Raw genomic sequence first — 23357 nt, 5'->3', positions numbered from 1 at the left:
ATCCAGTTTATTTTAAATTCAGAATAAAGAAAAACCCTGCACTTCAGCAGCAACAGCCTGAACAAGAACTCTGGCGACTTATTTATTTGAATAAATTGCTTGATTTTAATTACTCCTGAAGTGAAGTCCTTTGCAAACTTCTTTTCTTTTGCATGAGAAAAGCTTATGGTTTGTGGTTCCTGTGCTTTTCCCCTCTGGTTAAACTGTGCTTGGGATAAGCCATTGTCACTTTTGTTAAACATGTCCTCTTTCCACCCCCTAAAAACCACAATTGGATCCTTTGTTTGCCCAGTCAATTGCAGTGGCTAAGCAAATTATATTCTTCGTGGGCCGAAGGCCCATTTTTGTTGTCCCAGATTGTGGTCTTTGTGGCTTTTCTTTTTGCTTTTGTGGATCTTTTTCTAGCGTACTGCTCTGTGTTTCCAGATGTTACGGCTTCCGGATCCCTTTGCAATGTGTTCCTACTGGTGTGGAGACTCCTAGTGGAATTCATTGGAATGCATCCCATATGGTAGAACTCATGACTCATTAAATAAGATTATACCCTTTTGTATAACTTTTGTGTGGGGGCTGAACTCACTAATTAGTAATGCATCAGCATTGTTTCAGGAGATTTGTTTACATTAGATGCTCATTATCTGATTCATGAGTGCTGTGCAGATTGAAATTTAACCAACATGCTTTTAAAATGGCAAATTAAGGTCAGACTATATGTTCACGTATGTTTCCTTTTGGTGCTTTCTATCATTAAATGCTGGCAGGGGTGGGTGGATTGGGCCTCTTACAGTAGAGGGAATTTTCAAATTGAGCAGCACCAAAATCACATTGCATTTCCACGTCAGCTCGTTCATTTCTCTAAGCAGTGCACTTTGTGAAATAAATGCAAACATTAGGGTAGAAATTGCTTGCTTATGCCCTATCCAGCATGGACTCAATTTTCTAAATAGATAGAAAAAGTGATCTGTGTTATTATTATTTTTTCCCTCCCGCAGTTCAGTGGCCTGTTGAAGCAAAGTGGATTTTAGACCATCTTGGTTAGGGCAATTAAAGCGAGATTGTGTTCAGATTGTTAAGGGAGGTAGACTTCAAGCCGTCCTTCAAAGAATGCTAGTTGGAATAATTGACTAGTTACACCTTGAATTATGCCTGCTTTGAGATGGCAACATTGATGGAACACTAACGATTTCCTGTGCTATTACAGGAATGGTTAATCAGTCATAGTTAAAGCTCGAAAACAAGTGGGATTGTATTATAATAGCTTTTCTCTTGCTTGTGATGAGCTTTGAAGTGAAGAATCTTATGCATTATTGATGAATAAAATACATTGGAATATATAAGTGTAGCAAAATTTAATACAACATGTGGCCTATTGCTGAAAATAATAATAGGAATATGTCCAGAATTCAACCATAGCTTCAAACTCGCTTTCCAAATAGCTTTGCTTGAGTTGTTATATGAAACAGAAATATAGTGCTGTATGTCCTTTTTAAAAATAGTTTGGAATACATAACATAAAAATGTTCTAGTCACAACTATGGGTCTCAAACAAAACAAATGAGTTTAGATGGCACATTGGATGACAGTAAGTAAGTACCTATTGTTCCCGGGGAAAATGCTTTTGTTTACCAGAATAAAGAGATTCCTACTTAAACAGCAGTGACCCCTGAGTTTCTGTGATAAATCATGAGAATTTCTTTTTAAACCTATCGGTAGTTCTGTGTCATAGATGGAAGGACGTTTCAAAATTTTACAAGCTGGTAAATCATGATGAGCTAGGTTTTTATTCCTAAAGATGTGGCTCTTTAAAAGCCTTCAATACCTGCAGAACCTACCTGCATTTTAATTAATTAATATGCTAGATGTCTGTCCCCACTTCTTACGCAAGATGAGATACATAGTGCTTCTTCTCACATGTCTCCCACACTTCCATTGAAGTGGGAGAGGATGATTGAATAGTGGCCAAAGATGTACACGAACCTGTTTTTTCCCTTTCAATTCCAGTCCATTACTATACCACTGTAGCTCAAATTGCAGCGTGGGAAATTGTGATCAAAGACAAGGATAGCTTGATTAGAAGTGAGAAATTTTGGGGTGAGGGGGTGCTCGTGAGCACACTTGTAATATTGAAAATGTACTCTGGAGATTAATCAGCAAATAGGTTAGGTGTAACCAGTTATTTAATAGTCATTTACCAATCTAGTAATCTAGTTCCTATAATTTCCCATGATGTCTCTATCATCCTTGCTTTACATTATTTTGTCAGAAGTAGGTGGACACCATTCTATTACTTGTGTTTTCTAAGAATCTCTGATAGTATTGTAGCATTTTGGTAAAGAAGGAATCTGGTAGTTTGAGCCATAGAAGCCAAGGTTGGTTGGTTGGTTGGTAGACTGGTTGGAAGGTTGGTAGGTAGGAAGGAGGATGGGTGGGAGGAAGGAAGGGAGAGAGGGAGGGAGGAAGGAAGGAAGGAAGAATTGGTACAGGAAGCCTCTATAATCATCACTCTATTTTTAGGACTATATTGCATATTTTGGCCAAGTACATTATCAAAACTTCCAAGTTAACTTAAAAGTTAACTTCTTGTTTTACATTATATTTTGAGAGTTCATCTTAAGCTATTTCAGTATCATATTCTTAATGATCGAAATGGCCTGTATTTTACAGACCTAATTTTCCAATTATAAGCTTTTGTTTTGTGTTGATTCTAAATGGGCAGAATGAAAATAATGTATCCCACCAAATAGCTTTATTCGCTTTTCTCTCTTTCTTTTCCATGGTCGTCCTCTTTGTACAGGTTTCATGGTGAAAACTGGAAAGTTGAATGATTGAATAGAGCGGTTTTAGAGCAGGGCTGGGCAAAAATGGACGTCAAACTCCCAGAATTCCTGCGCCAGCCATGCCTAGTTTAAAGTGATGTGTGTAACACCTGCACTCCAGAGGAAGCTTCTGTTGTGATGGCAAGAGTGTTGATACCCTTTTAGGTGGATATTTAGTGAGAAAATAAGAAAAGGTTTCAATGCAAATGAAAAGAGGGATCTCTAAATTTGATTTACACTAGGTAACACCCATTTTCTTGTCTTCTTGATTTGAATAGAATCTACAGATAAAAACTTTGGCAGATGATGTGGTAAGATTCTCATACGTGGGTTTGTATTCAAGTGCATGTTGCTTACAGTATATTGCATAACCTTAATTATAAACAGAGATGTATGATGTGCTTCTATTAATAACCACTAACATTCTAACCGGTTCTTACACTAGCTGTCACCCCCAACCTCAGAGAATTTGTATTCCAGGGAAATCTTGAAATTAAATTAGGGCACCAGCCCTCCATGCGATAATGTAATTTTAACTAGTCTTCTAAAATGGGAAGTAGATAAACTCAACTGATCTTATTGTTGTATCCTGATTCCAAAAAGTCTTGGCATCATCAACTTGTGCCGTTAATTGGTGCTACCTCCATGGCAATTATGGCTATGACTGATCTGTTTATTTTTTAAAAAAAACAATCTTCTATCTCCAATTCAAGACATACTATAAATTAACACCTTCTTGGAGGGAATTAGCCATTGCTGCAGTTTTGCACTCTTGGAGCATTGGATGTATTGCAACCATAGCTTGTTCCAGTAAAATCCTATTGAATTTCACCAAGCTGCACCCAGCTCATTCATCTCGTGAAGGTTTCCCATCATCCAAAGTGGCTCTCACCTTTTGCTGATCCTTGTTACGCTGAATATATTCCGGCTAAGCAAAAGCAAAAATGGATTCTTTTCTACTAATACATAACCAGGCGTGCATGTAGTGCTGAGAGAAACAATAGAGTAAGCCCCCTTGCCTGCAACCTTGTGCTTCTTAATGTTATCTTCAACTAATGTGATGAAGCATGTAACTTTAACTTATGTAAGGCATTTTTACAGCTGATTTGCTTCTGCAATGAGACTGTACTTATATCATGGAGGGCCTTGGTTCGGGCCTCACAAAAGGAACTTATATTCAGTTTATTAAACATTCACCAGTTACCAGTTTATGGAAATGATGATTAGGCGATGAGGTATGAAGCTGGGTGTGCTGTGATTATGTAAGAACAAAATTAAGTGTTAGATATGTAAAAATGTTCTCAAAATCTAAGTGTTCTTTCTTTAAATACCTTGTTTTAATTTTATACATGAAGTGGGTTTTAGTATTGGCCTAAAAGACTTCAGAGAACAATGTACTTCTAGAATCTCAGTCTAATTGTGCCTTATTTATTGATTAATAGCAGAAGAAATTGATGCAGAATAAAAAATTGGCTCGGTTTAAACTTAGCTTTTCTTGTTTCAAAAGTTATTTGGTTCCAAATCTGGAGATTCTCCATTTTATTAAACCACACATCCCGATTCTGTCCAGTAACTAAGATTAGGTGAAACAAAGCACATGAAGTACAGTCTCAGAAACAAGTGGTATGGCTTAATTTTGGGCATGATTATTCCTGTGTTGTTGGCATGTCAAGTAATGTGCCAGTGCATTTTCTCCTAGATATCTACGTTTAAAAATATTTATTTTCTTTTTGCAGCGGGACAGATTAACTAGTTTTAGGAAATCTGGAGTCAAAAAGGAGAGACTACTTATCCAGCACCCCATCGACTCACCAGCCTCTATTAATGAATTGCCAGTGGCTCAGCCACTGTTTGATGAACGTTCAATGAATTTATCAGAAAAAGAAGTGATGGACCTATTTGAGAAAATGATGGTAAGTTTTAATATTCTCAATAGATGTGTTTCTACCCTGTTTCCCTGAAAATACAACCTACCCTGAAAGTAAGTCCTAGCTTAATTTTTACATGTGCGCCCAATATAAGTCCTACCCCCAAAATAAGCCCTAATTAAGATCCCGCCCACTCTAGAGTGCATGAGTAAAAATTAAGCTACGGTGGGGATTGGGGGGTGGAGTTGCCCTACTACTTATCTTTGGACAGTTGTACCAAGGCCTCACACAGCCCAATACCTGCCTTGCCGGCCCATTTCTTCTGCAGCCAGCAAGGCTGTCAAGGCTTTCCTGAAGGCTGCTGTAGCTGATAACAAAGCTCTGGATCGATCCAGAGCTCTGTTATCCACCGCAGAGGCCTTCAGGAAAGTCTTGCCGGCTGCAGAAGAAGAAGGTCTCTGGCAGTAAAAAGGAGGCCGGGGATGGGTGGGTGATGCACACAGGTGAGGTTAGTCAGTGGATGACATCCCACCAAAATAAGACCTGGTGCCTTTTTGGTGGCAAATATACATATACATACATACATACATACATACATACATACATGTTTTCTGAGGTTCTTGCGGGTATTTGTATGTGGATCTTTGGTTGTTCGGGTTTTCTCCCGCGTAAGATTATCTTACGCGGGAGAAAACCCAACAACCAAAGATCCATATATATATATATAAGACAGGGTCTTATTTTCAGGGAAACATGGTATATTATAAATAGCACATTGTATGAGAGGTTTGTGCCAAAGGTTTATCAAACTTCTGAATGAAACAGTTCCTTTCCCTAAGAAAAGTGAAATCGCTAATTAACAGTTGATGATTTGAGGATGGAGGATTCTAACAGGGCTTTACATTGGCTTTCTTGAGTAGAGGCCTTAGAAAGCCCATTTTACTTCTAATAAAAATGCTAATGGACAGCCCTTGTGACATTTTCATCCTTCTCAGTGACCACATAATTGTGTGTAATAGCTTGATCATGTCTTATCCCCATAAAGATAATTTTTCAATAGTTTCTAATTAGCCACTAACAGTTTGCAGCTCAAAATGCTCTATAATGGTTAGGGTGCTGATGGGTATGGAATGAATTCACCAGGGAGTGAAAGTAGTTTTGAAAATGAAAGCCATTTGATAAATAAACCTTATTTCCATTTTTTTTTCCTAATGGAAGTTATTAAGAATTTTGTCAGGAAGATTACAAAGATTTAAATGCACCCCTTCATAGAATTCATCAGCAAGTTAGCCTGTTGCAGCGAAAGCAAAGAAGCCAATAGCAAGTAGCACTTAGACTTATATACTGCTTCACAGTGCTTTACAGCTCTCTCTAAGCAGTTTACAGAGAGAAGCAGATTGCCCCCAACAATCTAAGTCCTCATTTTACTGACCTCGGAAGGATGGAAGGTTGAGTCAACCTTGAGCTTGGTGAGAATCGAACTGCCAAATTGAAGGCAACCGGCAGTCAGCTGAAGTAGCCTGCAGTACTGCATTCTAACCACTGCACCGCCATGAGTGTATCTATAAATGAATACATTTATTATGGAATATATGTTTTCAGGCTGTAGTCCAATTTAGCAGCGGTATAAAGAATTAATATAAGCTCCTGTTCTTCAGTTCATTTTTTAAAAAAATAAAACATGTTGAAGCTTATCACCATAACAACAATTGCATTGTGAACCACAATTTTGTAAACAGGCATTTGTTAATTATGTAACTGTTCAAACGTCCTATGTTTTATTTCCCCACAGCATCTTTATTTATTTATATATCAAATTTTTTAAATTACCCACTTACTTCATAGAGCGGCTCCAGGCAATGTACAGTTTAATCAATATAATAAAACGTTAAAAACCAAATAGTTTAAGATGATTTTTTTTTAAAAAAGTAAAGCAACATTATAAAATTGTAAAATATCCCATCCACAGTGAAGTCTTGCTTTAAAGACTAATTGGGGGAGGGTGAAGATTATTCAGGAATGTCCACTTAATCAGAAAATAGCATATCTTGGAGATTGACCTAATTTGCACAATCATGTCGTGAACTGACATTCTGCCACTTGTATGAATTTAAGAGTTTGGCCCGATGGATACATTTGTGCAAAAGTCATCAATTGCTTAATGATGTTATGGCTCAAATGGTATAGGGATTGTAAATGATGTAACTCACAACAGATAGCAATAGCGAAAGCCATAGCACTTACACTTATATACCACTTCACAGTACTTACAACCCTTTCTAAGCAGTTTACAGAGTCAGCCTATTGTCCCCAACAATTTGGGTCCTCATTTTGCCGACATTGGGTATGATATGGGGACTGAGAAAAGGAAGAGTTTGAAGTGTACATTAAAGCTGCTTCCATAAACTAATAGTTCAGGATAACGATGAGAAATAGCCTGTCTCAAATAAACCAGCCAACCCTATATTTTGCCTAGATGTAGAGCAATTCTTAGCATCTGCAGTCATGAAGATTAAGAAAAACTATGACATAATAATCCAATCTTGGCAATGTTATGCCTATTTATTTATAGGAAGACATGAATCTAAATGAAGAACGGAAAGCTCCTTTACGGAATAAAGATTTGACCACAAAACGTGAAATGGTTGTCCAGTACATTTCTGCAACTGCCAAATCTGTGAGTAGAGTTTCTGCCTTCCTCGCTTCCCAAGATAGGTCAGACTAATACTCTTAACAACATCTGCAGTTTTCAGCTCAAATCTCCAAATTTCTGCTTCAGTTTATCGTTATTAAGAGCACCTACAAAGCTTTCTTCCTGAAATCCTTTAAAATGCCTTCAAGGGTAGATAAAAGCCTTAATTAGAATGTATTGCATATCTCATACCCGGATAGTCATTTGAAACACGATTCTCTCCTTACAGTAAACCAATAAGTAATTTAAATCCATTTCTCTGGAATAATTATCAAGCTTTTTTCCACAGTGTCTCTTGCATGCATGATAACAGAAAGAAAAAAAAAATTGGACTTTCTGACTTAAGGTGCAAAAATATCTTTCCTAACTGCTTTCTTGTTGACTGATGCTATAAATTTGGTGCTATCTTTTTTAAAAAAACCTGCTGGGATCAATGATTTCATTTTCGTATGCTGTTCTTTCTTAGGATGTTTCCTAACCTGTCTCAAATCTGTTTGGGTCCAAGAGGAATCCGACTGCTAGGACTGTTACGCAAAATTCTGCATGCCTTGTGCAAGCAATGCTTTTTTTTTTGTAAAGTAGCTTTTTACAAGAGGCTTCTCGATTCTAAACGATTGTTTTAAAATGCAGATCTTCAAGAGAAATCATGAAATTAATTGTCATTTTTAAAGTGCTGAAATGATCCCCCTGGCTTTGTTGCTTCCGTTCTGCTAATAGAAATATGTATTTGGTGACTTCCAAACTACCACACTGTACAGCAGTTCATTTAGCAACTGTTCGGAGTTACAAAGGGACTGAAAAAAAGTGACTTATGACCGTTTTCACACTTATGACCGTTGCAGCATTCTCCATGGTAAAAATTGAGATGCTTGAAAGCTGACTCATATTTATGACAGTTGCAGTGTCCTAGGGGTTCCCTTTTTGCAACCTTCTGAAAAAGCGAAGTCAGTGGAGCAGCCAGATTTGCTTAACAACTGTGTTACTAATTTAACGACTGTAGTGATTCACTTAAGAACTGTGGCAAGGAAGACAGGGCAAAACTCCCTTAACGTGTCTCACTTAACAACCTAAATTTTGGACTCAATTGTGGTCGTACATTGAGGATCTATCTGTACTTCCCATAATGTTCTCCTGTATCATGTTAATATCAGGCTGCAGCTACTTAAGATTGTAGGTTTTCTCAGATGTAATGCTATGTATAAAATAGCTTTTGCTACCCCTAACAAACAAGCAGTGTAGGAAGCATTGTAAGATGAAAGCAACAGCAGAGTACCTGTGATGACCTGGGGTGTGGCACAAAGGGAACACAGTCAGATAATCAACAAGAGTCCCTTTATTAGCTCCAATTGGCCCCCAATGTCCAGGTTACCTTCTGGCTGGAGAAAAACTTCCAGGAACAGCCTTTGACTACAACGAATCAAGTCCACAACATGGTCAATACAAACTGTAATTATAAGTCAAAATGAGGTAATTAGTTTGGCAGGGAAGGAGCAAGAATTCCAGACGTGAAGTCACGGCAAAGCTCGCATGGTTGGGAAGACGCTAGGAACATAGATAAGCAAAGTCAACATAGGATAAAGTCATGTTTGCTTCCAGCAGCTGCCGCAGTCAGCATTCAGTTCTTTTAAACTCTCATTCCCAGGTGTGGCTAATGAAGGGAATCAGGGCTCTTTCCTCCCCCATAAGCCACGCAACCCACATTGCTCTCTTCTCTGTTCCTCCCTGCATGCCCTAGGATGAAGAGGGGGTGGGCCTGGGTCTTCCTCTGAACCCCCTCTCCCTTGTTCTACCCCTCCCCTGCTCTGCCCAGCTGGACTTTGCCCTTCCCCAGCTGCCTCCACAACCAACGGAGCCACCCTCCCACTCCCTGTCAGCTGTTCGTCTTCCTCCTCAGATTCAGACTCCGACAGGGGCATGACAGTTCCTCCTCTTCTTCATCTTTCTGCAACACTTTTTTTTTTACAAGCTGGTACCTCAACCAGAATTGATAGATTTCATGTTCTTTAATTTGCTTGGCTATCTGAGGGCAGAAATATGTTTCAACTGATAAGTGCTTTTGCCCCTAGCCTACCTTAGACAGAATTATGGGGTGGATATGGCTTTTACTTTACTTCAAGGTGCCAAAAACCTCAAAATCTTACTCAGCTTTTTGTGCTCAAGTTATTGTTTGTACTTAGGGTGATTTGGGAGATGCAAGCTTGTGTATTCCGTTCCCTTTTTCAAATACCTAAAGGCAGAATGAGAATAAACTCTTAACGTAACTAAATCAGAATGCAAAATGGAGGTAACGCTGTATGAACACTCGTGTCCATTTTGCTCTCTGAGTTCTTGGAGACCTAACCCTAACCCTGAGTGGGTGTCAGGGCTCCGGCAGTTACCCCTATTTAAATCATGAGTCTCGAGCCAAACTTCCAAAACTTAAACAGGATTTATTGGGAGTTAACATGCCAGCACTGCTTGGATGTAGCCGACTCTGAGACACATAATTCATTGTCACCCTTGACCCTGGTTTCCACCCACCCCCTGGGTGTATCATAATTCATATTCTCCAATGGGACACATCTATAGCCAAGAATCACCCATCATGTTCTCCAGTTAGAATTTTCCCCGGCAGAAACTTCAGTCACCTAGTTACTATCTCTGAAAACATTTATGGAATGCAGTTTCAGTTTTGTAAGCTGCTGCAGTGCTCCCTCCTCCCTTTCTGTTGGCAACTCTAAAAAGACCATAGAAATATTTTATGAGTTGACAGTGGGTCCCCCATGGGATTTTCCCTTGTATTTTACAAGGAAACATACCTAGTCAATTCCTTATCTTGCTAGATCTTCAACATGCCTGTTTGGTCTGCGAGAGTAGATCAGGCTAATCCTTACTGCAGTTAGATGATTCTTCAGGTATTTGAATCAGAAAACTTTATATTTAAATGGGGACTTGGTATGCATTTGCCCTCTTGACCCTGTATTCCATTGTATGAATGCATTAAAATGTTTTCTCTATATCAGATATCTCCTCCGAATGATAACATTCCATCTAGTGATATTTGGCAAAAGATACAATATTAGATCTGTGTTGAACAGTAGGTCACTATTATTATTATATTCTGCTAGAACTTTTGAAGAAGATGATGGAGGTGAGATCTGGCTTGTATCTATAGTTCCTTAAATGTTGTCCCACCAGCCACTATTATACAACAGGAGGAGATACTGATGTTTCCTTGAAACTATAGCTAGCTTTGTGTGAATTTGCCAAAAATGCTGCTAGAACTATGATGAAGCAAACATCTCTTTCTACCATAAGAGCCATGTATAGATGATATACATACATACATACATACATAGAGATGGAGACTGGAGATGGAGATAGATTAAGAACGGCTCATTCCATTCTCAATTTTTTTTTTTGTTCTTATCATGTTTTGAACTATATCTTTCTTCGACTCATTCTCTTTAGAAATCAGGTCTAGAATTGAGTCAGCAGCATAATTTTCTCCTGTAGTGAGCCCTTTGCTGTGATAATTGCAAAAAAAGAAGATTATCTTGTAGTTCTAATCACCTTGTTTTCCAAAGGTGGGAACGTAGAAATGATACGTAGTAATTAATTGTTAATTACAAAAATGAACACAATGCAACTCCTTATTATGACTGGCATTCTGTGTAGATGCACTGAATGAAAACAGAGAGCTATTTAAATTTTAGAGTGAAAACATAATAAAAGTACCACTGCAATTTAGTCTGCTTGCTGCAGCTGTCTAACCTGTAACAAGCTTTTTCTCAGGAAAAAAGAGGCAGTTTTGTGAAAATCTGTACCTAATGAATTCTTCACTGTTCTTTTTTTTGCATGCACTAATACACACTGTATTCCTAATCAAACAAGTCCTCTTTGTTGTATTAAACTGTTATGGATATGTGCAATTAAAGTATCTCTTTTTATAGTTCCTGGACTTGCTTGTTTGTGAATATTTCTGTTTTAATTTTAAACATCTTTTTTAACAATTTACTAAATCCTAAACACTTGGTGGGTTGTGTGAAATGCTTCAGCTTATTTATTGTACTTCTTTTTGTTTTTATTCATTGCTCTCACTTCTCTTCGTTGATCACTGCATGCAGATAATTGGAAGTAAAGTTCCGGTGAGTATATCTCTTATCTGTCTTAGCTTCAGATTGCATGATATAACACTAGAAAAAATAGATGGATCGTTTGCCATTATTACACCTTATATGGACTATTTGCATGACTCTTTTATTTGCTGCAGTAGATTCATGTTCAGTATAATTCTGGCCTAAAAATTTAGGAGAATGGAATCGAATTTAAGTATTTTTATCCCAAATTTCCTGTGGCAAATCTGTGGTCTCTTAAATAGAAATGAAACCTTGAGAGGGGATAATTGAGAATTTGATGAACTGAGAATCGTCAAGATTAATAAAACTCACTTCCATTCTTAAATTGACTGATCACTAACAAGTTCCATTTATTTTGCTATTTGTGGTGTGCTGATATAAGAATGGGTTACATATTGTAGGGGAATCCAAAATTATTAGGTTTAATCGCTGTAAGGTAAAGTATGCACTTTTGATCTAGATCCCACATTTTGGTAAAGAACCTTGTGCCGTGCATGGGTGCATTTCATAGCAATTGTGTGATTTTAGTCTTTGATCCTGAGACTTTAGGTGGGACCAGAAAAGTAAGTTGTTGTTAGGCACAGATAACCAGGAGCATTTGTAGCATAGAAGATGTATTCAATCCCTATGCACAAGAATCTAATCGACTAAAGTTCACAGTACTAAATTGATACCAGATAAAGGTCAATGGAATTCAGGAGGGCTTGGACCCGGAAGCAATTGTGGAAATGCAATGATTCTAAGCTGATGATGTGTTTAACTCCCCCCCTCCCCAAGTTCTGTCTTCTCTTTTGAGTTTGCTTGTCAGAAGCCAGCTAGGAAGGTTACAAACAGTGATCACACAACCCCCGGGGACAGTGCAACTATCATAAATACATGCCAGTTGCCAACCAGTTAGATTTTAATCACATGACCAGAGAAATGCTGCAGTGGTCATAAGTGTGAAAAGCCACCATAAGTCACTTTTTCCAGTGCTATTGTAGCTTCAAGGTTTCACTAAACAAATATGTACTTGTAAGTCAAGGACTACCTGTAGTGAAACTGATTAGAACTGTGGTAGCAACAGACTTGGCGCTTACGAACGTTGGGTCTGTCTGCTTCAAATAAATGTTGTCCATCATCCAAGTTACAACAGAGGAGTAGTGCGGTAGCCAATCAGGAGGCTGTGAGTTCAATCCTAGGTAGAGGCAGACATTTCTCTCTCTGGACACACTGAGAATATATCTGCTGAGCCAGACTCTGCCTTGGCAACAGGAAGGGCATCCGGCCATTAAAAACACTCTGCTAGCTCCATTCAGTTGCTCAGACTCCACCCTGTAAGGGATTATGGGGTCATTAAAAGAAGAAGACCCAAGTTACAACACAGAGGGGAGCCATAGGAGAGTCCAGGGCCTGGAAAATTACCTTCTCAGTCATAGCTTCTTCTTGGATCAATCTGAGGTCAGCTGACACTCTTTCAGCTTTTAGAAAACATTTGAAGATAGTTTTAAGAGTTTTCAGTTGTTTAAGAAGGATTTAATCAGATAGAAATAAGCTGTATCTTTTACCGTATTAATGCTTTTGATTGGTGTACTTGTGTTCTCATTTTTATTGTAAGTCTCTTAAAAGCACTTTAATGGAATATTAATGTGGATTAATAAATAAAACAAATTAGAGTATTAAGCCCCCGAATGAAAGCAGTTCCCGCAATTGCAAGGAATAGCCTGCAAATTAAAATGCCAAAGTGACGGTTGGAGTGTAGTGAATAATGAATTTTTTATTTCTGATTTTGCAAGTATTCCAAAAAGCTAGTTTGAGAGTCAGTGCAGGCCTAAGCGTAGGAAATATGTATCAGAGGCATCCAAACATTAAATTTTAAGAAAACTGTTTGTTTATAGACATCTGGACTAGCTTCTCATCAGACCCCAACAGGCTTAAGTAGGACATTTTGGAATATTGCCATGGACAAAGGGACAAAAAAGGGGACAATAGACTGGCTGTTGTGGTTCTCCAGCAGTTGGTGCACATGGCAGTGGAATCAGACAGTGGGGAAGAAGAAAGGGGACAATCAGGAGGCTGTGAGTTCGATCCTAAGTAGAGGCCTGGCATTTCTCTCTCTGGACACACTGAAAATGTATCTGCTGAACAAAACTCATTGGTAACAGGAAGGGCATCCGGGCATTAAAAATACTCTGCAGGAGTCTGGAGAGGACTCGGACGAGGGTCCTGGGTCCGATGCAGAGATGGGGCCAGGACAATCTGGGAGTGGGGTGCTGCCTCCGTAGCCTTCGGAGTCTGGCAGCAGCGAGGCAGAGGACCCAGGGGAGCCTGTTCCTAGTGCGTGTGTGCGCGGAGCTGCTAGAAGGCAAGAACAGCTGAAACAAAAGCGACTCAGGAGTAAGACTGGGAGGTGGGACTTGAATTCAATGGTCTCCCACTTTCTTTTCTGGTGCCTTACATTCTAGATCTAACTCTCATTTGTAAGCACTTTTAAGTAGTTTCTTTTTCATGATGGGTTTCTAGACGCAGTCCCAGTTTCTAAATTACTCTTTTCGTATTTATTCTTTTCCTATTCTTCATGAGACGGTACAGTAATTCTGCAGAAACATAGGGAGGTTGGCTTTGTGGTACTCATATTCTGCGTGTGGCTTCTTTTAAGCGTCTGATTGGTAGTGGAAGATGTAAAATGATGGAGATGTAAAATTTATCTCTGCAGCATGGCTCTTAATGTTCTTACAAAACCCGTGAGTCATCAGATTCTTGGTAACATCTCAGTACACTTTATAACCAGATTCATATTTCTTGGGTGGCTCAGTTGACAAATGATCAAAGGTTCTTCCTTAAAATTCATCCTTGAAATGAATAGTCTGGGGTTCTTATTTTTCTGTTTTCTTTTTCGTTCTCCCGGGCTAGGCTATATTTTACCAGAACTGATAACTTTATATTATTTTAAGCCACTTGGTTAAGTGAGGTTAGAAGGTTATTTTTTATATTGTGGAAAGATGAGTTGGATTAACATAACACCTCTTGCTGCATTTTTATACTCTCATTTACAGTTCCCAAGTCCTCAGAAATAATTGTAAATGGAATTTAGTGGTGCACAACACAAGAAGTCCGAAGCATGCATTTTAGTAACTCGAATCGGAGAAGTTGGACATTTTAATAGTGAAGATAGTTCAATGGAGCAATTGGAGAGATTTTGCAACGTAGCTCTTTAATTGGTTCAGGATTTTTGTATGTGCGAATCCATGTTAGGAAGAACATAAAAGATGTAATGTACTCCAAATGAAATACTGTGCAGTGATATAAATATATATTTTTTCTTCCTGTGTAAGATAAGTACCGCTCTTAGTATTTTTGTACATTTCATTAGAGATAAGCAGCTAAGTAATAAAATTTGGAGGTTGAATCGTTTCTTAGATTCCTTACATCTGAATCCTACATTAAAGAATCAGGTTCAAGCTTTAGCATTTTATATTAACATGTCTATAGCAAAAGAAGATGTTATAAGAGTTATAATGTTGGGTAGGCTGCAAGCAAAATATAACATTGTGAGACAGTAATCCTGTTAAGAATTATCCACTTTGAACTGTGGCTAGCAGTTGGGAATATGTAGGTGAAGAGCTTTGAAAATGGATTTTGAAAACCCCTTCCTTTTTTTTTTCAAGACTATCAATTTTGAAAGAATTGAAATGCTTGAATTACCACTGTGTATTTAAAAACTGCATAGTAATTGCAAAGGTGGCAGTGATTTGCTGCAAAATGTTGTTTCCTTATTATATTTTTTAAATTTTGTTTCCCATGGGAGTTGAGGATGCCTGTCTGATTTCGGGAAGTTTATTTTCAGGGACTGCCTCTGACAATTTAGTGGTTTATATATATATGTATTTCACGAGGTTGCTTAAATTCAACATGGGGAAATCTTAATTCCAAAACAAAAATCTCTCTTAGCTTTTAATAGTTCCCAAGAAGGACACGGACAGGTTTAAATCTTGAAGACTTTAAGTTTTAAATCCCAAGCAAAGTAGAAATGACCAAATGCAGGACATTTTCAAGAAAGCAGCATAATTTAGAAGAAATATTGGTGTGTGTGTGTGTATCAAAATTATCTGGAGTTAAAAACCTTTACATTCTTGGAATTTATTCTGACATATGATTTTGTACAAGATGCACGACACAGAAAAATCCTTGCCTGAGATTTAAGTTTGGTTTATGTTTTGCCCTTGGATATAGGAGAGTCCAAGATGGCATGCAAATTTGAATGCACCATTATTTCTGCTTGGTCAGTAAACTATATCTCATTTCCATTGTTGCTACTTTTGTTCGGTGGCATTCTGCAGCATTCCCTAAATATTTATTTGAAACAGAACCATCCTTTTGGAATAATGGTATCTGTGTCCTTCAGAAGTAGAACTAAAAGCATCATCAAATTAAGGTCACTAACTGATGACTAAGGAGACACATTCATATAGTTTTCTTGACAACAGTATGGTATTGATCTGTCATTTCTACTTAAAGGGCTGTATTCTGAGTAGGGGCTACAGACCTCCTGTTTTATAGCTGGCTCCCACCTCATAAAAACAAAGTGTGACCTTGCTTAGCTTCTGCATGCAGGCAAGGTTGGCCAAGTACTCTTGCCTGATAAAATATGTTCTTAACAGAATCAAAACATGATAGCTGAAACAAGAGTTTGTGGCATCTATGGAGATTCTCTGCCATCCAAGACATGCTTGTCTCAAAGGTTTTTCCAGAGGCAACTGGACTTCCTTGTGTTTTGTTTTCTTCATGAAGATGTTTTGCTTCTCATCCAAGAAGCTTCTAGTTCTTCTAGATGAACTGAAGAAGTTTCTTGGATGAGAAGCAAAACATCTTCAAGGAAAAACAAGAAAGCCCAGTTGCCTTTTGAAAAAGAATCTTTGGGGCAAGAATTTGAGGCAGTGATCAAACAGCAGCCATGCTTCTCTGTAAAAAAAAGAAGGTCTTGCAGAATTGTGAAGATATACTACTCCCATAAATTCAAGGAGTTGCAGAGACTTGTGTGATATTTGGAGTTTCTTGATTTCTTCATTATCTTTCTACACGCCGTTAAGTTTTTATACTCTTAATGGTTGACACAGTTGTGCGAATCAAAATACTTTCATCTAGCATGTCTTAACTGTTGAAAGATGCACAAAAAGGATTAGTGAACTTGAGGTACTCCCTGATATAATTAACTATCAGACATATACAAATCCTATTAGGGATGCTGTGGGTGGAAAAATATCTGACTTGACTTCATTAAATACAGGCAGAGAGACTAGGTCAAGCTAAGGAGCTTTAGGAATTGTCTATTAATAATAACCACTGTTCTGAAATAAGCCAACCTGCAATTTACAAGAGCTGTAGCTATGATGTAGTCTTCTTGTAAAGAGATGTTTGCTCATCTGTCATAGTTGGGAGAATCAGTACAATGCATACTGGTTAGTTGATATTGCAGTAGAAGAAAAATGTTGAGTTATGTAGTTCCATTGCTATCAGCTTGATAAGATGGTGACATCTCCACTCTCTTATGCACTTATAATATCACCGAGCCTGACAGTAAAAAGTCTGCAAGAAAATAAATTTGAAAAAAAAAAAAAAGTTTTCCTCTAGCTAAATGGTACAGAGAGTTTTCCGTGGAAAAAAAGGAAAGTCATATGATAAACTCATATGATCATTCAGTAGCTATTTCCTGCTTTTCTCCCTTCAAGTCGGTTTGACTCATGATGACTTTCTGCACTAATCCCTCCAGTTTTCTTAGAAAGATTTCAAAGGTAGCTTTCCATTTTCTGTCTGAAAGAGATTGGCCTAAAGTCACCCAGCCAGTTTCATTCTTAAAGCAGGACTAGAACTTACGGTCTTCTGGTTTCAGGCTTGGTGCCTTAACCACTACACCAAACTGCCTTTTCCTTTCCTGCTTATTCCTACATAAACAAGAATCACATTGCTTTGTAAGTAATTTAAAACCTTTTTTCTTAATGAGTCTAGAAATGCATTTGTGTTAACAAATGACAACATGTACAGCATGTTGATAGACAACAGATCTATCAGACAGAGGTCTTACTTGAAGGTAACATTGCTTGCCAGCTTTGACTTATAATGCTTTTCATTTTCTGAAGTTATTCAGTAGAGGTACCTCTTAAATCAATTGATTTTTAAAGAGATAATTTTTTATATTGTTGCTATAAGGTAAAAGTTCCCCTCGCACATACGTGCTAGACATTTCTGGCTCTAGGGGGCGGTGCTAATCTCCGTTATAAAGCTGAAGAGCCAGCACTGTCCAAAGACATCTCCATGGTCATGTGGCTGGCATGACTAAATGCTGAAGGCGCATGGAACACTGTTACCTTCCCACCAAAGTGGCCCCTATTTTTCTACTTGCGTTTTTTACGTGCTTTCGAACTGCTAGGTTGGCAGAAGCTGGGACAAGTAACGGGAGCTCACTCTGTTACGCAGCGCCAGGGATTTGAACTGCCAAACTGCTGACCTTTCTGATCGACAAGCTCAGTGTCTTAGCCACTGAACCACTGCGTCCCTTTTATTATTTTTATTGTTATTTATTGCCTTATTTATTCATTTATTATTTCTATAGGTAGACATTTATAAAGTAGTTATTCTGATCCCCTTCATATGTTCACAATGTTTAGGCAGAACATCAAATCACAACTTTTTTGCTTTTTCATAATAATACGAACAAGCCATTTCTGTAAAGATCTATCTGTCTAATTGGTAAAATCAAGACCTTCATTCTTTTCCATATTAAGCACGAAGTTCAGAAGTGGTTTCCATGTGGGAACAAAAGTACTTGTGTTCTTTTCTTTAATCAAAGAGATCAATTTTGCCATTTCAGCCAACTTCTTCAACTTCGTCCATAGTAGGAATCAAAGTGTCCTTCCATTTTTGTGCATATAATAATAGTCTTTGCTGCAGTCAACATATATAATAACAAAGGTCCTGCGCAGGACAACAAAAGAAGACCCAGCCGATCAGCTGGGACTCGGGAGGCAGAGAATAGATGGGGGCGGGGCCAGTCAGAGGTGGGATTTGTCGGTTCACCGAACTAAGCAAAATTTCCGCTACCGGTTCTCCAGAACTGATCAGAACCTGCTGAATACCACCTCTGTTTATAACTCAGTAAAAATGTTAACTGCAAAAACTGAATGTTTAGGCAATTGTTTTCAGCCATTTTAATAGGCTTGAGACTGGCTCTCATGGAATTATATTGGTAAGCTGCCCAGAATCATTGGATATGAGATGGGTGGCAGAAATAAATAAACAAACACATTCTAAGAATATTATTATTTATTAAGTGTATTTGCCGCCCATCTCGCTATAAGATGACTCTGGGTGGCTTACAAAGTTAAAGATGTTATCTCCTGTTTCTGCCTACTACTCTTAGTTACTCTAATAAGAATATTAGGACTACACAAAGCGGTAGATTTGGATATCACTACACATAATAACACAAACGTGTGCATGTCTAAACGTTGTTTACATTAACTGGGCTTGCAAGTTTAGGTTGCAGCTCTTTTGAAGTTCCTCAACAGTGACTGGAAAATGCTGAATTGGCCATTATTATTGACACGTGAAATATACTCTCTTTCTTCTCCAGCGCTAATGAGTATCGCCTTTTGACTTTTGTGCTCTATAATTGGCTTTGTACATTTGCGTTATGCAGAGCCTTTTGATCAATGGTGGTGTAAAATAATGTGAAGTGGTCTAGAGGTCAAACCTATTCTTCTTGCCCTTCCTGAAACAAATGGCTTTGAACTCTTGTTGTACATGCGATGATGTGACTATAAATGGAGAATCAACATTATGAAGGATGTTTGCCTTCTGATACAACTTACAAGGTAAATGGGAGGAAAGGTGAAAGGGTGTACGTGTGTTCATTGGAGCTGGCTATGGCAAGGCAGTGCGTGTTAGACTGCATTAATTTCTTTCCCTGTGTGCAGTTGTGCTCTCACCCTCTGTCCCTTTCCATCATAAAAGCCATGTGGTAAATTTTATAGGCTTAAAAGGATGAAATAATCTGGATCTGATTAGAATGACTGGAAATCGGCAATCTGAAGGTACCTCAACATTATACCTAATAGATATCTAATGCATCAATATTAGTTTTGCAGCCCGTGGCATCTTCATTAAATTAAACCTGGCGTATTTTCCTATTGTGGTTATAACCTTTGTTGTTAGTCACAATTTTAAAGCAAGCTCAAGCAGCCATAGAAGAGAAATAAACAAATAAGCAGCTCAGAAGTTTTATTTTTCACATATAAATTTTATAGTCCTCTATGTTTATTTAAAGTAAACATGATCGGAAAAGCTACTGTACATAGATTTTCAGGATCTTAAAATAGTTTTGCGTTAAAACTGTTAACGCAATGCAGATTTAAATTAATGCAGATTTAAACTACATCTGTTTAAATATTTTTTTGGCATTGTATGTGCAGAACACATCGCATTTCTTAGTACATGTGTAAACACACACCATAATTTCCAGCAGGGTATGTATTAAAAATTAGCCTGTGAGTAGATACTTAATATTCTGAATGCAAAATGTTGAGTTAGACCAGAGATCTAGGGCTTCAAATTCTCCAGCCAGATTAGGAGAAAAGTGATAGTGGGGAAATTTACTACTGAGAATCTCTTTTCCCTTCCATAGGTTATTTTTTCTTCTCAATTTAAACAAATAAACAAAATCTTAGGTTGGTGGCATTCAAATGGTGATATGCAGAGGGATCATTAAGAAGTATATTGAGAAATTATTTGGATTTCAATGCATCTCCTAACCATTTGGGATAGATTCATTATTACTTATTATTTGCAATGGCGGGGGACTCAAGAGCTGTTTTAAGGTGCAAAAGTAAGTTAGATTCTTCTCAACGAGCAAGAATTGAGAAATTTTGAAGTTCCAAAGACTGAGTACTTCAGGAAATGGGTTAGGGATTTCTAAACATTTATAAGAATTAATATCAGCTAACTTTTCTGAGTATGGATGTCCTTTTTAGTGGTGATTCAAATACAATAGTTTTAATGTTTGGGAAGAAATAAATCTCTATACATGTAGAATTAATATTTTAGAGATGCCCAAATCAGTGTCTGCTATTTTTTATTTATTATTGAGAAAAGGGACAACTGAATTATTGATATTTATTTTAACATTACTTGTGCAGAATCTCATCTGCCATCATCAGGCTTCTGTATTGTGTTCACCTGTGAGTCACAGACGAACACAATACAGAAGCCTGATGTTGGCAGATGAGATTCTGCCGAAACGTTGCTACAACTTTAAAAGCACAACCACAATGACGTGGGAAAATACCCGAACAAAGCTGAATGCCATACATTATATATATGTGTGTGTGTGTGTATGTGTCTATATGTCTATATGTCTATATGTCTATGTCTATGTTATGGATACATGAATAATCTTAGGATCAGATAGAGAAGATGCTGCCTATGAAATAAGCAAGAGAAGGTGGAATCTCCACTTAGTTAATAGCCAAAGAAAGAAACTAAAAAGGACTTCCCTTAACAGGTATAGCAATTGAAAATGGCTGGCAGGAAGTTTGTACTCTCAAACTTGTAAGAATCTGTTAATGTAACTGTCAGTGTTCCAACCGACCAACTCCAACCCAATAAACTCTGAGACAAACAACTCCTCAAAGTTCCATTTTATTAGAGTTGTCATATTGGCACATCTGGGAAAACCCAAATCTGAGAATTCCAGGTATTCTCTTCACAAAAGAGAAATCAAAGATCCATCCCTTGCCTGCACTCATCAGTTTATCACATGGCCCAATCAAATCTTTGTCCCAACTGGAGACATCCCTCCAAGCACTCCTCTCCTGGTGCAGGGCAACATGTCCTTGACTCTCTGAGAAAGAATGTTGTTGTGTCTAGACTTTTACTCCACTATGAAATCCCCCCTCCCAAATTCTCAGGCATTGAATGTGGCAGCCTTCCAAGTAAAAAAACGGCTTCCAAGGCTGACAGTAACCTTACAATAAAGTAGATTTAGCTCATCTGGTTTTGTTTCAGAGGTGGTATTCAGCAGGTTCTGACCAATTCTGGAGAACCGGTAGTGGAAATTTTGAGTAGTTCGGAAAACCAGCAAATGCAGCCTCTGACTGGACCTGCCCCATCTATTCTCTGCCTCCCAAGTCCCAGCTGATCGGTTGCCCTGCACAGGAGAACAGAGCTGGAAAGCTGGTTACTGGGTGGGTAGGGGATGGGATTTTGCAGTAACCTTCCCCTGCCACGCCCACCAAGCCACGCCCATCAGGCCATGCCATGTCCATGTCCAGCCAAACCACAGAACTGGTAGTAAAAATTGTTGAATCCCACCACTGTTTTGTTTCCTCTTATCTTGTTTACTAAGGAAGGTTTGCTCTCTCTCTCTCTCTCTCTGTATGCATGTGTATAACAATTGTTTTTAAAAAATAATAATATGCCAATTCTCTTCTCCTATATACAACACTTAACTGAACACATTAATACAATATAGAACACGCAGGGAATTTAAGATACAATTTTAACTGTGTAGGTCTGTAGGGATTTAAGACTTTTTTTTTAAAAAAAGTATCTTCTTAAAACCAAATTCCCATGAGAATTATGACTGTCATTAGAATTACATGGTTAAATTGATTCACTCCTAACTTTTATCCCAGCTAAAGTTGGGTGAGAGGATAAGTCTGTAAGAAAATGAAGGGATAGGAACTGTACAATCCAATAACCTGAGCCTAGTTAAGTAAGTAATTATATCTGCAGAGTTATTTAATTTTAGGTTCATTGGGCATGTAGAGAACTTTACTAAGAAGTGGAGCCTGGAGACAGGAAGAAATAAAGTTGCTTTTCTTTGATTACATGCGTCAACTAAGTTTTGTTTCCCAAAATTAAGTTTGTCCCTTGGTTTTTTTTTTCTTATTAAGGGTGGCCTGAAAAACAGTAAACACGAGTGCACACTGTCATCGCAGGAATATGTCCATGAACTACGATCGGGTATCTCAGAAGAAAAACTTCTCAACTGCTTAGAATCTCTGAGGGTTTCTTTGACAAGCAATCCAGTAAGGTAGGTTTGGGAAATTGTTATTCACAAGTGTTGCAAAGTAGGAATTTGCAAAATATTGTATGCCAAGTTGAAACAAAATTTAGGATTTAGACCAGTCACATTAAAAAGCCACATATTCAGTGGGTGGTTTTTGTTTTTGTTTTTGTTTTGCTTTCTATTATCTTATTTATCTAGTTCTCTGTCAGGGCTGTGCAGTGGCCTAGAGGTGGAGCTCTTGCCTCACAATCAGGAGGCTGTGAGTTCGATCCTAGGTAGCTGCAGATATTTCTCTGTATCTGCAGTGAACTCCACATTGGCGACAGAAAAGGCGTCCGGCCAGTTCCATTCTGTTCATTCAGCTCCATTCTGATGCCATGATTTTACCCTGATGCAAGGGATTACAGGGTCATTAAAAGACAAAAAAAAGTTCTCTGCCGAGTAGTAGGTCTTAGTAGCTGTGGTGGTGCAGTGGTTGGAATGCAGCATTGTAGGCTAATTCTGCCCACTGCCAGAAGTTTGATCCTGACCACCTCAAGATTGACTCAGCCTTCCATCCTTCTGAGTTTGTTAAAATCAGGACCCAGATTGTTGGGAGCAACAGACTGACACTGTAAAATGCTTAGAGAGGGATGTAAAACACTGTGAAGTGGTATATAAGTCTATGTGCAATTTCTATTGCTATTAAACACAAGATAGCAACTCGTATCAATCAAATGACTCCAACACAGTAGATTATGAATTGATATGCTCATACACTGTGTAAAGCCACTTTCCTTGAAACCGTATTGGAAGGATAGGCTCTTTATTTTTTTCAGC

General features: G+C 38.1%; 1 protein-coding gene across 3 annotated transcripts in view; it reads left to right on the top strand.

Annotated features, from left to right (window-relative positions):
* Positions 1-23357, top strand: part of DIAPH2 (diaphanous related formin 2) — a 262348-nt gene that overhangs the window by 15345 nt on the left and 223646 nt on the right. The window contains exons 2-6 of one of the 3 annotated variants that reach the window (XM_087941079.1): positions 3095-3127; positions 4553-4729; positions 7257-7361; positions 11483-11503; positions 22423-22562. In XM_087941079.1, the coding sequence (XP_087797205.1) occupies positions 3095-3127; positions 4553-4729; positions 7257-7361; positions 11483-11503; positions 22423-22562 (476 nt within the window). The remainder of the gene's footprint in view (positions 1-3094; positions 3128-4552; positions 4730-7256; positions 7362-11482; positions 11504-22422; positions 22563-23357) is intronic. The other 2 variants (XM_087941081.1, XM_087941082.1) reach the window with 2 other exon arrangements.

Source organism: Pseudonaja textilis, chromosome 12 (genome assembly GCF_049901715.1).
Source record: "Pseudonaja textilis isolate UNSWEBS1 chromosome 12, rPseTex1.2, whole genome shotgun sequence".
In the NCBI taxonomy this organism is placed as follows: Eukaryota; Metazoa; Chordata; class Lepidosauria; order Squamata; family Elapidae; genus Pseudonaja; species Pseudonaja textilis.
The sequence above is the reverse complement of the archived record's forward strand: the minus strand, read 5'-3'. Positions and strand labels throughout refer to the sequence as shown.